Source organism: Anguilla anguilla, chromosome 2 (genome assembly GCF_013347855.1).
Source record: "Anguilla anguilla isolate fAngAng1 chromosome 2, fAngAng1.pri, whole genome shotgun sequence".
Classification (NCBI taxonomy): Eukaryota; Metazoa; Chordata; class Actinopteri; order Anguilliformes; family Anguillidae; genus Anguilla; species Anguilla anguilla.
The window spans coordinates 17,649,307-17,665,075 of record NC_049202.1 but is presented as its reverse complement, the minus strand read 5'-3'; the positions used below and the strand labels follow the sequence as shown (position 1 = coordinate 17,665,075).

Here is a 15,769-nt window from a genome sequence, read left to right as displayed (position 1 = left end):
ACATTTAAAAAAACGGAAAAAAAAAACAGGAACATACATTCCGGGCAATCCTTACACTGGCTCCTTTTAGACTCAACCAAATCTTCACTCTGAACCTTTCAGATTAAGAAAAGGGTAACATGCTAAGCACCGACAGATGGGAAGCCTAATTTAGCAAACCATTAGCTGCCAGCAGAAAACCCCCTAAATCCCAACACACTGAGAGCTGTGTGCATGGCCTTTTGTGCTAACAGCATGTGGCAGCATGTGTTCCGTGTTTTAATTTACCCCAACAAAGTAGAGCAGGGAAAAAAAACTTATATTTTTTAGTAATGCCAAAGAACACACATATCTTTTATTTTATGTCGTTATTGAAGTATGTTGTCATTGCCACAAAGCATTTGCAAGATGCGTTTTGTATTTTATTTTAAATTTTGGCAAATTTTATGCAGTATTTAGTAGTTTTATTTTTTGTGTTGGTCTGAGGAATGGATTGGAGCAGCTGAAATTCTCAGACTGGACGCATAACATTTGAGAATGGCCTTTGCAGCAGCTTTGGGGTCTGGTTGTTTCCCAACAGGTCAAAGCCCATTGTGGAATGATGGGAAATGGAGTTTAAGTGTGATGTCTGCTGTTTTCAAATCTGTTCTGCAATTTTAAAGGTGCTACCATGAGTATAAATCCCAACAAGCTGGGTTGTGTCCAGCAACACACTGCCAGGGCTCAATTTGCAGTGCAGTTTGGGGAAGAGATAAGCTAAGAGTGAGAAGCTATTTTGGGGGGTGAGGGGTGGTCGGGTCAGATTAATCTCTTGGGATTTTTCAATAATTGAATTATAAACAATGTCAGTATCAGCTTCTTTGAGGGGCAGCCTTCACCAGCTGCACTAAAAATGTAGCAGTATACAGTGACAGGGCCACAAGTGTTTGTTTTAACACACACACTGTCTCCCAGCCACCCACCAAAAACAGTTCACAGAAAAGGTCATTAATTTTGCAGTTCATGATTCACAGTTCTCCTCTTAATTTAATGTTAGTGTAATTCTTTCATGTGGTGCAGTTCTCAAGTTAAATAACTGAGCACCCTGTAGTTCATTTTTAATGGTAAGGCCATTTAATTGATTTGCTCATTTGCCCTTTAATAAAACTGTGTTACATAATGAAAATTCTTATGTGGGTGAAAACCACAGAGCTTTGTAATTAATATGTTCATTAGGGGCACTTTTATGTTTTGGTCCAAAACACAAAGAGAATTCAATGCAAGTTGGTGTGTCGGGAGAGAAAGCTTATTGGCTTTCACTTGTATACCTTTTTAAGACTCCACTGGAGTGATTGAATCTTGTATACCATTGCCTATGTACAATCTGCAATCTTTTATAAATACTACTGCCTTGGTAAGCCATGCACAGTAAAATGGCCAATGTTAATTGAACTCATGAGTTCATGAGTCCTAATTAGATAAAATGTCCTCTGCCAGAGAAGCACATGTAATTGTAAAAAAACATTTAACACTGACAATTTATAAGAGTCCTGAATTGCTGTATTGTTAAAAAACTATTATCAATTATGTTCAATGCTGAAAATTTTGCTTTTGAGTTGAAAGGCTCAGTCATGCATAGGTCCAGGTTAAAAGGTGAATTTGCATTCTAGAGTACCACAGTCTTCAGCTGATCTGACAAGTGAAAACGTGAAGGGAGCTAAATGATGGAACCTTGGCAGGTTGCTGTGAGTCATTCTTCATCATCAATCTGATTTATTTTTACTGGCTTTTTACTGCAATAACTGCTATCTGACAGCAAAATACAGGGGAAAATTTGGCGTGTGTGCAGTTGCAAGATTGCCACTGAATTTTCCAGGAGTGGAAGTCAAGAGGAAGGTTCGTTTTAGTAGGAGGTTCTTTCCCTTTTTAAAAGACACGTCTGATTCCATCTCGTCCGAGCCTGCTGACAGTCCCTGATGGGGTCTTCTGGCTCACTGTGAAGGGAGGGTCTGCTTAAGAACAGCTACTTCTGGAGCACGAGCCACACCAGCAGGTGGTGGAACAAGATGTGGCCCCTGCCTCCACGGCCCGAGCGCTCGCTGTGTGACCCCCTGGGATGGACAACGGGGTTGTAACCCTTCGTTTCCTCCATCACTCGCTCTTCATCTTTCTCTCTTTACCCCCGTCTGTCCGATTGCCTTTACTTGATTGGTCCTGCCTTTTTTTTTTGCCTGCATCATAGCACTGCTTTGGATGGTTGGAACCCCCCTCCCCCAAGCTCTTTTCTTTTCCAAGATCGACCTTACACTTATAGAGAAGGAATATACATGTGTAAGATTGAATCATTGAACTCATTTCTGTGGAATAATGAGAACAGACCATCCAGCTCATCTGGGCTCATTGCTCTGGATAATGTCTGGATGGTACCCAGTACAGCTTTGATCCTCAACATACCAAGGGCCTCAGCTTGTTCTATAAATTAAAACTTACAAAGGTTACAGAATTTGGCTTAGATGCAGGAGGACAGGAATTGCATCATGAATACCATGAGGTCATAGCACAGGTACCTGAAGGATGTAATAAGGGATGTTGGGAAGCGGGTCATAAGGGAAGTGGAGACTTGATGGATTTTCTATTTTATTTCTTATTGCAGCTTGAGAAAATTCAGCGGGGTTTTGATGACTGTCAGGATTGTCTAAAAACCAAGACCAAACCAAAACCAAAACCAAGAAAGCATCAACTTCAAATGTACTGCCATTGTCATTGTCAATTATTTGACTATATTGCAGAATACATTTTCCAATATTTGTAGCTTTAGCATAAATCTATATATCAATATATTGATACAATTATTGAAGGCATTATGGGGTTCATGAAGGCTGACTTGGTTGTCACAAACTGATAACACCTGAGAGCTCGGTTCTTTCTGGTAGTTAAAGAATCCTCAGTCTGTCATCACAACTTTATGCACTTACGGTTTATTTCAGTCACGTATGTAAATCGCAGGAGACCTGGAATTTATGCTCTGTGCTTGGATTTTTGCAAAGAGGTAGTGTTGATGTGTTGACACTTTTTGATGTTTAAATCTCCTGGGCTACCCAAACTCCTTTGGAATAGGGACCAGTGGCTCTCTCTGGAAGGTACTGTAAAACGCCATTCACTTTCCCAATATAGCGGCAAACACTCAGAGTAGTGGTCTGTGCAAGGGGCTGCAGCAAGCCCATTCATCTGGGGCAGTAAGATCGAGCTTGTTCTGGGTCCCTTTGTGTCTTTTAAAATGTGGAACATGATTGCACATTGGAAAGGCTGCACCTTTTTTCACAATAGCAAATGAGTAGGTTATCATTCTGTTAGAACAAGGGTTTTCAACCTTTTTTGATCCAGAGACCCTCACCCAGGCTTAAAGGCCTCCAGGGGACCATCATACATTAAAAAGGGTTGTATTTTTCTGAAGGTTTCATATTTTGAAATATTTTCTCAAATCCAAATATAGTCCTTGCATGTCAAGTCTGGCCAAGGACCCCCTGCAGTACCTTCTGTGGACCCCCTGTTGAAAGCCCTGGCATAAGAAGTTATAATAATGTATTTTATATTAAAAAAATGAATGTGTGGTACATTTCTGGAAAAACACATATATATACAATCATGCATTGTGGAACACAGCCTCAGTGTGTTTTTGTGTGTGAATGAGTGAGTGTCACTCAGTTAGTTTGTACAATATTCCTAGTATTAATGCAATATAATACAATGTACTCTCAACAAAAATACATTTTCAGCATGCAAAAATGCCAAGTTACTCATGCATACAAACCACTGTGTATAAGTCATTAATGAAAATTTTCAATAATATAAATAGCTATGTCATTTCAGAATTTCTGCATTGTATTGTTCTCTTGAAAGACATTTCTGTGAGGAGTAATGCCTCAGGTATGTGATCTCGCTGAAAGATTGTTCTTGTTCGTTCTCTCTAAAATTAGCTGAAATGAAATACATTGTGAAATACAACAAAAGAGAAGTGGTGTCTGGTACAAGAGATGAACAATGATTTCCCTCTTTATCAGGTATTTCTGTACATTTGAAAATCATCAGAAGGGAAGATCCTCTGACGGAATACTGTACACCTGCGGAGGAAGGATTTTGGACTATGGTCGTATTTTGTAGGTCCATAAGCGTTGAGTGGAATTTGCCGACAGCCCCACCTCCTCTCCCCCTCCCCCTCCCCCTCCCCTCGAGTTTCGGTCACAAAAATAGCTTTAAGGTGTGTTAACCTGGACTTTAACCTGTTTGCATATTGCGTTGCCATGGTGACCGTTTGGAGTTCCCTTAATTTGTATCATCTCAATTCCAAGGACTGCAAGTTGCCTAATCAGTGGTTGCCATGGCAAAATATTAAAATATTCTCCACTATATGTCTATACCTGACAGCAAAGGAGAGTGTGAAGAATAATACAGTATCTTTTGTTCTTCAGTAGTGGGTGTTCATGGTGTTTTTAACATGTATTTTAACTCGACGATTAATGGAACTGTTAATGTTTCACACTTTCTTTGAAAGTTGTCTGTTATCTTATCAGCTAAATGAGCTTTATGTCTCCCAAAAGCTTTACCAATGTGAGAACTGCAAAAGGCTGCTTCTGTTATTCGGGTGTCGCAGTGGAAGTGAGAGCCATGTTGTTCAAGTCAGTGTTACTGAAATAAAAGTGTCGTTTGCGTGAAAAATACGTACCATTACATTACATTTACATACATACCATTAATGAATATAAAAAGTCAGGCCATTGTTAGTACTGAACTAAACTTGATTTACCATAACAAATTATATTGATCTATTAATTACCATTTTAAATGCAGTGCTGCACTTCAACTTGATTATTTCTAATGTTATTAAAATTGTATATATATATATATATATATATATATATACTTATGGTTTACCTGATAATTATATAGAAATATTATTTGAGGTGATCTTCTCCTTCCCCCCACTTCTATGTGATGCATTATGTTTTGCAGTATAAAAAAAACAATTGAAAGCCACATGCATCGTTAAGTGGAATTTGGGCCTGATCTGAACCTCTCTATTGTGGCATAGGAGGGGGGGGGGGAAGGCCTTTATGACAGCGGGCGCTATTGAAGTCAAATCCTGTCTCAAACCCCTCCCCCAAGTCCCCACCCCCGCTCGTTAACCCACATCAATTCTGTTTTTGCTCAAGGTTTGACTCTAGTGCAAGGCGAATAGAAAGCCACTCAAAAGCCAATGCACACGCTCAGTCATGCATTTCCCTTTGTAGTCGGGGGGAGGGGTGAATGCTTTTGAGCGTGCGGTTTTTCCCAGCATTGAGAGGGCCCTGAATCGCCCGCAGGTCCCCGCACTCTGTAGGGGATATTGGTGACAGTATCCCCCCCCGTGGCAGGCAGGTCAGTCAGGTTTGCTCGGCCAGGGATGGGGAATTGGAACCTTGTTCTCTTCAAGCTCCTGTCTTCCCCACCCAAACCCTCCCCCACCACCACCACCTCAGCCACACACACACACACACACACACACACACATATACATGCACACACACTCCACCACTGTGCATGGTAGGGGTGGGACTAAAGACATGCCATGGTTTTTTAAACCTCCTGAATTGAGATGCCAGAGATGCTTCAACTGCGGTGATGTTCCCATAAGCAACAGTGCCCCCGTGTGTTCGGTTTTCTGAACTGCATATAGACAGCAAAAGAATTTAAAGGCAAAGCCAAGCACTGGAAATAGCTCAATGCTCTTCCTTTCTCATGGAATCTATTGCTATTACATTGCATACAGTTAATTCACAATAACCTTACAATGCAATGCTGATACAATTCTCTGTATATTCGTGTTATTGTACCCTTGAGCAAGGTACTTAACCCGAAATTGCTTCAGTATATATCCAGCTGTATAAATGGATACAATGTAAAATGCTATGTAAAAGTTGTGTAAGTCGCTCTGGATAAGAGCGTCTGCTAAATGCCTGTAATGTAATGTAATGTAATATATAATTGTAGAAATATTTAGAGGGTATTTCAGGTGTCAAACAAGAAAATGGAATTTGTTTCTTCTCAACAAGAAACAAAGATTTGTGTCCAATGTTTAAAGACACAACTTTGTTACCATTCTTAACAGTAGCGGTTAACCATATGATCAGGAATAATTTGTACCTGGCAAATAAATCATATGGATTTTGATATAAATTACTACACTACAAAGCAAATAGTACATTTGGTTATAGACAATTCATTGGCATGCTTTAACAGCACACCTACATTATTTGAGTTTGGCTGCATTTCCTGGCCACTACCATAGCATACACAACATAACCAGATGTTTTTTGAGGCGGTCACCCAAAATATTTAATTACACTTAATGACAGCAGAGTACAGCAGAGACATTCTATTAAAAATAAGCACCATTGAGTGTGGGAACGCGTGGGTCAATGTGGGACTTGGAAAATCAATTCACTGAAGCGATGAAGTTTACACAAAATCAGTCTCAAGCGGCTCCGCCCCCCAGCAAGCCCACCGCGCTCGGGTCCCATTCAGAGCCAGCCATTGGAGGAGAAGTCCTGCCGCAGCGCCTTAGCCTCCGCCTCAGACAGCGGCTGCAAGGGCGAGCGGCACACGCCGCCATGGAAACCAAACCACTCCATCGCCTGCTTCAGGGCGGCGACCCCAAACTTTCTGGTCACCTTGAAGGGGGGGGACAACGTTCAACATTTTTAAAATGTGTATTGTTAGGACGAGGATTAGACTCACATCCTGCATGCTTGTTTTTTTTGTTACACCCCAGTCCTCCAAAATGTATGCAAAGCGCCACAGTTAAGTTTTTCAAAAGTAGGAAATGCTATAACTGCGAAAGGGGTAAGGTCTAACCTACAGTATGCGTTGTGCTGTGTATGGCAACAGGAAGAGCAAAATAAAATATTTGTAACAGAATCAATTTAGAACATAGAGGGGTGCTTCGACAGAGCCTCAGAATGCATATAAGGATACATTTTGTTGTTAGGGAGGGTGATTTGGTCATTGAATGATTGAGCTCATATATCAGTTGTTATCAGACAATCCCTTCAACCCCCACCGTCCAATCTAAATATCCCATCCCCACAACATCCTCCCCAAATAAATATGAGGGCCCCGGAAAGCTGCTTACCGCAGCGTTGGGTTCGATGAGCCTGTACTGAAGCGCTTTCGCTGCCTCCCATTGGCCAGACACACACAGCTCCTCGAGCTGGCACACCTGCCGCCCCAGAACGTTGGCCAGGGCACACACGCCGCCCACCGCCCCTGAAACGTGGCACACAATAGGGGGGGGGGGGGGGGGGGAGGAAGCAGAGACAAACCTCAGCCGATTCGTCGGGCGTTGGGAAGCAATATCACAGAGCCCTCACATCAAGGGGATTTGGTATCCATGCGTCTCTACCGCGTGAAACGATTACGGTCCTGCGGTTCGCCGCGTCGGTCCTTGCACACCTAACGCTCTGCGCCACGGGTGTCCAATCTTGTCCGAAAAGGGCCGGTGTGGGTGCAGGTTTCTGTTTTAGCCCAGCACTAAGATATCCGATTCTACAAATGAACTACTAATTAACTAATCATGGTCTTCAATCAAGGCCTTGGTAAGTAGAATCATGTGTCGTAATGCTGGGCTAAAACAAAAACCTGCAGCCACGCCGGGCCTTTTCGGATAAGATCGGGCACCCTTGCTCTGCGCAAACGCCACCCCATGGATCTCCCCCTCGGATCTGCCCTCGCTGTGATCAACTGCTTTTCATTCTGCCCCCTCCCAAAAAAAAAAATAAAATCCGTCTCTGTCTTCGCATTCTGAGTAACAGCCTGCATAGCCGGATTGAAAGCCATTGGGGGGGTTGTCAGAGCGGTGCTGATTGGACGATCCGCTCTCCTGCAGGTTCACAGCTCCACCCACTGCAGATCATTTACACAGCGGTGCATTCTGCCTCTCAGAAACAGATCAGTGGAACTGTCAGGTGGGAAAAAGATGCCTTTTTTTCTGCCTATCAACATTACTATGACATAAACCGGGCATCAAATACCCAATTCGGCCACCGGAATTTAACAGGGAGGCAGTTCACAAGGATTTGAACACTGGGAGAGATGAGTCATGAAGCCTTTAGTAAATAGCATTTCAATAAAACCTGCACACCAGAACTTAACGCAAGACGAGATGAACAAGAAACCTCAGACGTGTCACCAGGCAGATAGAGACACTCAGAAGCGAGAGATCCAATCAAAGAAAGCAGAATTATGGGTAGAAATCCAGGCAGGCAGACGCACGATTGTCATGAGGGGACGCTAGCTCACGTGGGCTTTTCAAATAAATGCCAAGACTCGCTCGAGGAGAACTGCCGATTCACGTCTGTCAGAGGAGGAGGAGGAGGAGGAGGAGGAGGAGGAGGAAGAGACCGGAGTCTTACCCACGGAATACGCAGCCATGAGAAAACCCGCCGATCCCGCCAGAACCTGAAAATCCTCAGAGCTCGTTTTGTGAATAATAAGAGCTATTCTTGTGATCTGTCAAGAGGAGGAAGAAAAAAAAAAAAATAATCACAGCCTGCTGCTAACAGTCTGTCAAGTAACTCTCGGGGGGACTGGACTTGCAAAAAAAAAAAAAAAAAAAAAAAGAGAGAGAGACATGGAATTAAAAAAGTGCTTGATTAAATTACACGTGGTGTCGTTTCATACTTGCGCATGAAATGCAAAAATAAATTATTTCTTTTTTCAGTTTTTTTGAAAAGGTCCCTTACATCCCCGCCACTGTCCTTAAGTCCCACGATGTTGGGGTGCTGGGAGAGGGTGACCACCGCGTCCACAGGCAGGTCCAGGCCCGTGTTGCCAGGTACGCTATACAGGACTACTGGCACTGGGCTGGAGTCAGCGACCTGCGAGGGGGGGAGAGGAGAGGGGGTGTCCATGATCACCTACCGACTGCATTCATGCACAGCAAGGAGCCACAGCAAGGAGCCCCAGAAACTAGGCCAAACATTTCAGAGCTGCTAAACCTTACAGAACGAGCAGGGTCGAGACAGACATTACCCCAGCGTTTCAGTACAGTCAGAGGTGAGCCATCGCTGGTATAGTTTGGGAAATATATGCACATCCAAAGTACAGCTATATTTTTCCAGTTCGACAGATGCGATAAACAATAAAACAGTAAAAAAATTTTTTGGTGTGCCCTGCGATAGATTGGCAGCCTGTCCAGGGTGTATCGCTGTCTCTCGCCCTGGGACAGGCTCCAGCGCCCCCCGCGACGCTGCCCAGGATAAACGGGTATAGAGAATGAATTGATGGATTGTGTGCAAGCAGAATCACATGCGACTGCTACCATACTGCTATTGGTCAACTGCCAGTTAAGGTCCAGGCGGCAGGCCTACACAGCAACAGTGGGTGGCAGTTTGCTGGACTGTGACCGCACGGTCACCTTCGTGTAGTGGTGAACGAGGGCCCGGCTGTCCATCCTGCCGCGGTAAAAGCACGGGGTGACCACCAGCACGGCGTCCGCGCCAGCCCCAGCCATCTGCTCGCTCATCTGCACGGTGGCCATAGTGGCTGGAGAGGGAGGAGAGGCCCAGTGTTACAGCACGCCATCCTGATCGCTGGCCTCACACAACATACCCCACCTCTGCTGGTACCTCACACCATCCTGATCGCTGGCCTCACACAACATACCCCACCTCTGCTGTTACCGCACACAATCACAGTCCTCACCACACAATGTTACTTTCAGACCCCCCCCCACCACTCCTGATACTAGTATTCAGTCATTGACTTTAGACATGTTATGTGTTCTTCTCTGTAGTTACTATTGCTCTTATTAACCTAATGCAGATTTTAAGTTTGTGACGCCGTTTTGTTAATCATGTATTGTAATGTCCCTGTTACCTCAAAGCATAAGAAAGCCTTAATACCCTCGCCGAGGTAGTGTTTTTTGAGGAATGCTCAAAACACAGTGAACATACCTTCTGTGTGTTAAAGATATACCTTAGCTTCATTAAAAAAGAGAGACAAAATTGATCTTCTACCTTTGGGTACAGTTCATTGTTCAAAGGTAAGAATGATGTAGCTGTGGTCCTGAAAGGCTGCACATAGCAGGGTATTCGTTATAGTCAAGATCTTATTCCCTTAAAGGAGTGAATCAATGAGTCAAGATAATGCTCTCAAATGTTCTGCAGGAGTTGAGTTGAGAAATTGAAGGAGACGTGGGAAAACCAAAGAAGAGCAGCCCTATTCTAAGTTCAGGTTATAAACAGTCTGAAGAATGATACGTGTGGTATTGAAGCTGAATTAAGTGTTGAGGCTGTTGGCCAAACAGCCCCGGGCTGGTCTATCTCACACTCACACTCGCATCCTGATCCCGCCACCACCAGCTTCTCCCGGGGCAGGGCCTGCCTCACCCTGCGGACGACCTCCACCCGCTCGTCCACCGTCAGGTACGGGTACTCCCCATTGGAGCCCTGGACCACAAGGCCTGAAACGGGGGGGGGACAGGCAGAGATGTCAGGGAGATGTCAGCCCCATGGTGAACAGTGAAAGGAGGAGACTGGCTTCATCAAAATTCCATGAACATCTGGCCAAGTCAGAGACCAGAATGTTTTGTGACAGAATGAAGGCAGAAGAGGTAGCAGCATTACACAACCCAAGCAGGCTCAGGAAAAGAGTAATCAGGTTTTTATAAAAGTTTGTGCATAATTGAAATGTCTTAGCTTTGACAAATTATAATATTTTAATTAACACAAGCAACATTTTTGAAAACAGTGCCGTGAAAAAACGATTTGCCTCCTTCCTGAATTCCTCTATTATTGCGTATTTGTCACACTGACTGGTTTCAGATCTTTAGACAAAATGTAATATTCGACAAAATGAACCTGAGTAAACACAAAACACATTTTTTAAATGATTTAATTAATTTAAAGAAAAGTTATCAAACACCCATATCACCCTTGTGAAAAAGTAATTGCCCCCTTAAAGTGAAATGGTTACACCACTTTCAGCAGCAATAACTGCAACCAAATGCTCCCTATAATTTGATATCATTCTTTCACATTGCTGTGCACACTCTTCTTTGCAGAACTACTTTAATTCGTAGAAATTGGTAGGTTTTTCAAGCATGAACTGCTCATTTCAGGTCTTGCCACAGCATTTCTGTTGGGTTCAAGTCAGGTTTTGACTAGGCCGCTCCAAAAATTTGGTTTCTTTTCAGCCATTCAGAAGTAGACCTGCTTTTTTGTTTTAGATCATTGTCTTGCTGCATAACCCAATTACGCTGCAGCTTCTGCTCACATACACATGACTAAAAATTCTCCATACCAACGTTCTGGTACAGAGTGTAATTCACGATGTCTTCAATAATGGCAAGTCACCCAGGTCCCGAGGCAGCAAAGCATCCCCACACCCTCACACCACCATCACGTTTGACTGTCAGTATGAAGTTCTTACTGTGAAAAGCTGTGTTTGCTTTACACCAGACATAATGGGACCCTTGTCATCCAGAAAGTTACACTTTTGACTCATCTGTCTGCAGAACATTATTCCAAAAGGCTAGGGGATCATCCAGGTTATTTTTCACAAATGTGAGACAAGGATTTATGTGTCCCTTGGCTAGCAGTGCTTTCCGCCTCGCTACTCTCCCATGAATCCCATTTTTTCCCAGTCTCTTTCTTATTGCGGAGTCATGAACACTGACCTTAGCTGAGGCTAGAGAGGCCTATAGTTCTTTGGATGTTCTTCTGGGATATTTTGTGACTTCCTTGATGAATTGTCCCTGCACCCTTGAAGAAAGGTATGGCAGACTGACCACTCTTGGGAAGTTTCACCAGTAATCACCACCGTTACAAGTGTTCTCCATTTGGAGATATGGCTCTCACTGTGGTTTGGTGGTTTGAGTCCCAGAGCCTTAGAAATGGCTTTGTAACCCTTTCCAGATATATTTCAACAACTGTTTTTGGCTGGACCGCAACAGCGGGACCAGCCCTACAAACGCAAATGTCTGTGACTGACTGAGTGACTGAGTGAGTGATGAAGTTACACCATTAGTCGGCTGAGTTATGAAGTTACACTATTGGTTGGCCGGATGAAGTGTGTTATGTCCAGCCACATACTCGGCTTTGACCTGGTCGTGTTTCATTACTTCTGGAATGTCCTTTGATTGTGGCATAGTGTGCTTGTGGAAACTTTGTGGTGATTACTTCACTCTGATGGGAAGGTTCAATATGAGTGAGGTTTAGATTCAGCACGGCTGGCTGCAATCAAGCCTGGCTGTGTTCAATCAGCTGAATCTAATTATCAATTAAATGTGGTTAACTGGTTGATTGAGTAACAAAGCTATTATTTTTCATATGGGTGATAAGACTGTTTGATAACTCTTTTAATTAAATAAATGAAATAATAATCTAAAAAATATTTTGTGTTTACTCAGTTTCCCTTCGTCTAATATTACATTTTGTCTAAAGCTCTGAAACCATTCAGTGTGGCAAATATGCAATAACAGAGGAAATCAGGAAGGGGGAAAATACTTTTTCACGCCACTGTAGACCAGAAAATAACAAAGCCAAGAATAAATTGACTGAACACCATGAGAGAAATTTAAATAAAATATTCAGAAGTGTTTATGAAACATGTTCCATGGTGACTTTAGTCAGCTTCTTTGGCAGAGCAAAGCAGGAGGGTCAAGCAAAAATAAGCTGAGCACTGCGACAGCAACAAAAACACAGATCTGACCAACCAGGAGCTATGCCTAAGCTACTCACAAGTCTTGAGCGATAACAAACAACTCAGGTAGAAGAATAAATACATTTCACTGATTGATAAATCAAACTAAATCAAAGTGGCAAAGGGCAATCAACCACAAACTGACATTGAGAAGTTTCATCACGTGTGTGAGGGGAAGAAAGAAATTAACACACGATTCTCACACACTGCAACTTGGTATGAATCATCCTCATCATTTATTTCACAGTACAATGTTAACAATGGCTGACCTTCATCTGAGCACGAGAAAATAAGGAATAAAGAAAGAATGTCTATCCAACAGGGTTGGATCTGGGGGGGGGGGGGGGGGGGGGTATTTTTCAAGCCTGCAAAGACTGAAAGAAGAAAGAACCACAAAGTGCAGTCAAAATAATTTATATAGCCCAGCAACAATATGTGAAATAATAAACACAATCAAACCTGCAGGATGCCAGAGAGAATAGTCATTTAAATGCAACAGTGAGCATTCCTAAAACTAATTTCTGAAAACTGGGTTAGAGGGCTGTTCACCCATATTTACATTTTTGAAATATGGAAACAAATTAATTCTGTTGTGATACTGACCCCTGTAAATACTGTGCTGTACTAATGTGAGAAAGGCATCATGCAGTACTACAGTATATTATCAATGCCCAAGTGCTGGTCTGTATTGCCAAGCACAATATCCACTGTCAAATTGGCTTTGGTCAGAAACACTGCACTTCATATTCACAAATATAGGAACGACCGCTTGCTTTGTGCTGGAGGAAACCAACGACTCTATGCAAATTCTATGTGCGTGAAGCTGCAGTGCTGGCTCGAACCCATTGGCCTCCTGTGCCTTTTCTATTTGGAGTGTGGAAGAGGGAGGGTGAGGTGGAGATGTCCCCATTTCCTAAAGTGTTGTGGTGTTTTGATTCGGCATTACATGCAACGTTAACCTGACCTTCAACTCTTCCAGACAGACACGGAGAAACTAACCCACTATCAAAGCTGTAAATATCTGAAATCATTTCGGCCCTTTTCTCACGGGTCTTAATGGGGTCTCGAAAGTTGTAAAACCAACCATAGGGTTATTAGGCGCACACATAAAGATGCCCATTCCTTTATATCAGAGAATATACAGGCATGAGCAGTGCCCTTTTCTGTGCTAGTGAGAGCCAGTATTCTGATTAATCTAGGCCAGAAAGCCTTGAGGACCTAGGGCAGTGGTTCTCACACTCGATCCCTGAGTACCATTGCGTGTACTGGTTTTGGCTCCAACCACAACGGCAATCTCAGAATTTGGCTGTTATTTTTTCTTAATTTGCTGCTGAAGCCTGTCCCAGCGTGCACTGGGACTGAGAGTCAAAAATACACGCTGGACAGGTCGCCAATCTATTCAGTCTTTACTTTGATCAGTTAAAGCATTGTTATCTCTCTTCATGCAATCATTTGCAATTTAACACAATGTGAATATGAGACTTATTCTTCATCGCTTGCATAGCTATTTCTGACATAATGTGGTATAAGATGGTAAATGATCCCTCTGAACATGAAAAAGCATAATTAAGAAAGATAGATCTTGTTAAAATTCTGGGATTGCGACTGTGGTTGGAGCGAAAACCAGCATACACAATGTTACCCCAGGACCAAGTCTGAGAAGTACTGGCCTACACCACTGAAAGGACAGCCAAGGGTGTAATTTTACACCAACCAAACACGTAAATTACTCCATCTACTCCATCATCTGTACTATGCAATCATGGGAATTGGTCATTGGTGGATGGGGCGGAAAGAAGGGAAGAAGCCAAATGAATTTGCAGAACAGAAAATATGTATTAGCCTACCTCTGAAAGGGATTTTGGCATATTTCTCTAAATTGGCATTCAGTTTCTGGTAGTCCACCTCTTCCTTCTCAGTGAACGGCGTGGCTATAGGAGGATAGATTCCTCGAATGTCCAATCTCTGAGTCCCAGAAGCGTGAGCCTTGTTCCGCTTCCATGCTGCAGCAACACTTCTTCTACACGTTATCGGACGGACATTTCTGAAGAACGCCAGCATTCTAAGGCTGTATGATTTCTTTTTAGCTACAACGGCAAAATGTGACGGTCAACTGACTAAACACAGATTTTATTGGTAATCCAGTGAAATGTCTCCCAGTTAATATACAACGCCGCTGTGTAAATATTGACTCTGCGCCGGGTGGGCAAACTTGTTCCAAAACGAAAAGTAGCAGACATGTAGTTAATTTAACTATGAACAAAATGTTACGGATATCTGACAACAGGGCACAAATTTTAATTGGCTTTGCTTTAATGCAATTATTTAATTTGCTCCGAATGTTGAAATGGTCACGATGAATCGCATAAATTTATTTCTGGATAAATCTTATAATTTGTGATATTATTTATAAAACAACCTGAACGCACCTACATAATCCAACTGATTTTGTCTATAAAAATCTTACTTTTGCTTATGCCTGCGGACACAACCGAAGTTTGGTAAAATGTTCATTAACAATGGCAGGTCTATGGCAGCCCTTTTTATCGACAATGGAAGCGGAACAGTTTTTTTCATACACTATCACACGAATTAAACTTTTCTAAATTATTAAACAAGACTCAATTTGGATACACATTAGTAAAGGTGAAACGTCGTCTTCAAAGATTAGAAGGCACGACTGCCCTTTCCCGTGGATCAACTTGCTTTACGTGCCTCAGAATGGAAATATTAAGGGATCATCTAAAAAGTACAATCTCAAATATCAGCACCGCATGACAAAATAGCAATGATAATTACACGACAAATGGGCCTGCTTTAGAATAGATTTGAAGTGATGTCACATTTGTGTCACAACTGATGTCACAACATCAGTTGTGTTTATATTATTTTGAATTCCACGAATGTATGCTGGAGGCTAATTTCAACTGGATCCCAAAATCTAGAGTGCAGAGAAGCATGCTCCCTGAGACTTTCTGCCCTTGGGACATCTGTCCACCAGCAGCAACTCCCACCCACCCAAACCAGTTTTTCTTTTAAAACTGACCGTGGTAATTTGTTTCTGTTAAAAAAA

At 42.7% G+C, this 15,769-nt stretch overlaps 1 protein-coding gene across 1 annotated transcript; it reads right to left on the bottom strand.

Moving 5' to 3' along the window:
- Positions 1-6,302: 6,302 nt before the first annotated feature.
- Positions 6,303-15,399, bottom strand: hoga1 (4-hydroxy-2-oxoglutarate aldolase 1). Its single transcript, XM_035403122.1, has 7 exons — positions 14,544-15,399; positions 10,328-10,456; positions 9,410-9,537; positions 8,736-8,870; positions 8,406-8,502; positions 7,127-7,260; positions 6,303-6,665 (listed from the first exon to the last, which is right to left on the bottom strand). The coding sequence occupies exons 1-7, from the start codon at positions 14,755-14,757 to the stop codon at positions 6,516-6,518; spliced, it is 987 nt and encodes a 328-aa protein (XP_035259013.1). The 5' UTR covers positions 14,758-15,399; the 3' UTR covers positions 6,303-6,515.
- Positions 15,400-15,769: the final 370 nt, after the last annotated feature.

Bases quoted from the DNA above. Each gene is read 5' to 3' on its own strand.
- hoga1 (XM_035403122.1), bottom strand. From the start codon at position 14,757: ATGCTGGCGTTCTTCAGAAATGTCCGTCCGATAACGTGTAGAAGAAGT. The intron at 9,538-10,327 runs GTGAGTGTGAGA...CTCCCTCTCCAG, and splicing joins GGCGGGATCAGGATGCGAGT to CCACTATGGCCACCGTGCAG. The intron at 7,261-8,405 runs GTAAGACTCCGG...GCCACGTTTCAG, and splicing joins CATGGCTGCGTATTCCGTGG to GGGCGGTGGGCGGCGTGTGT.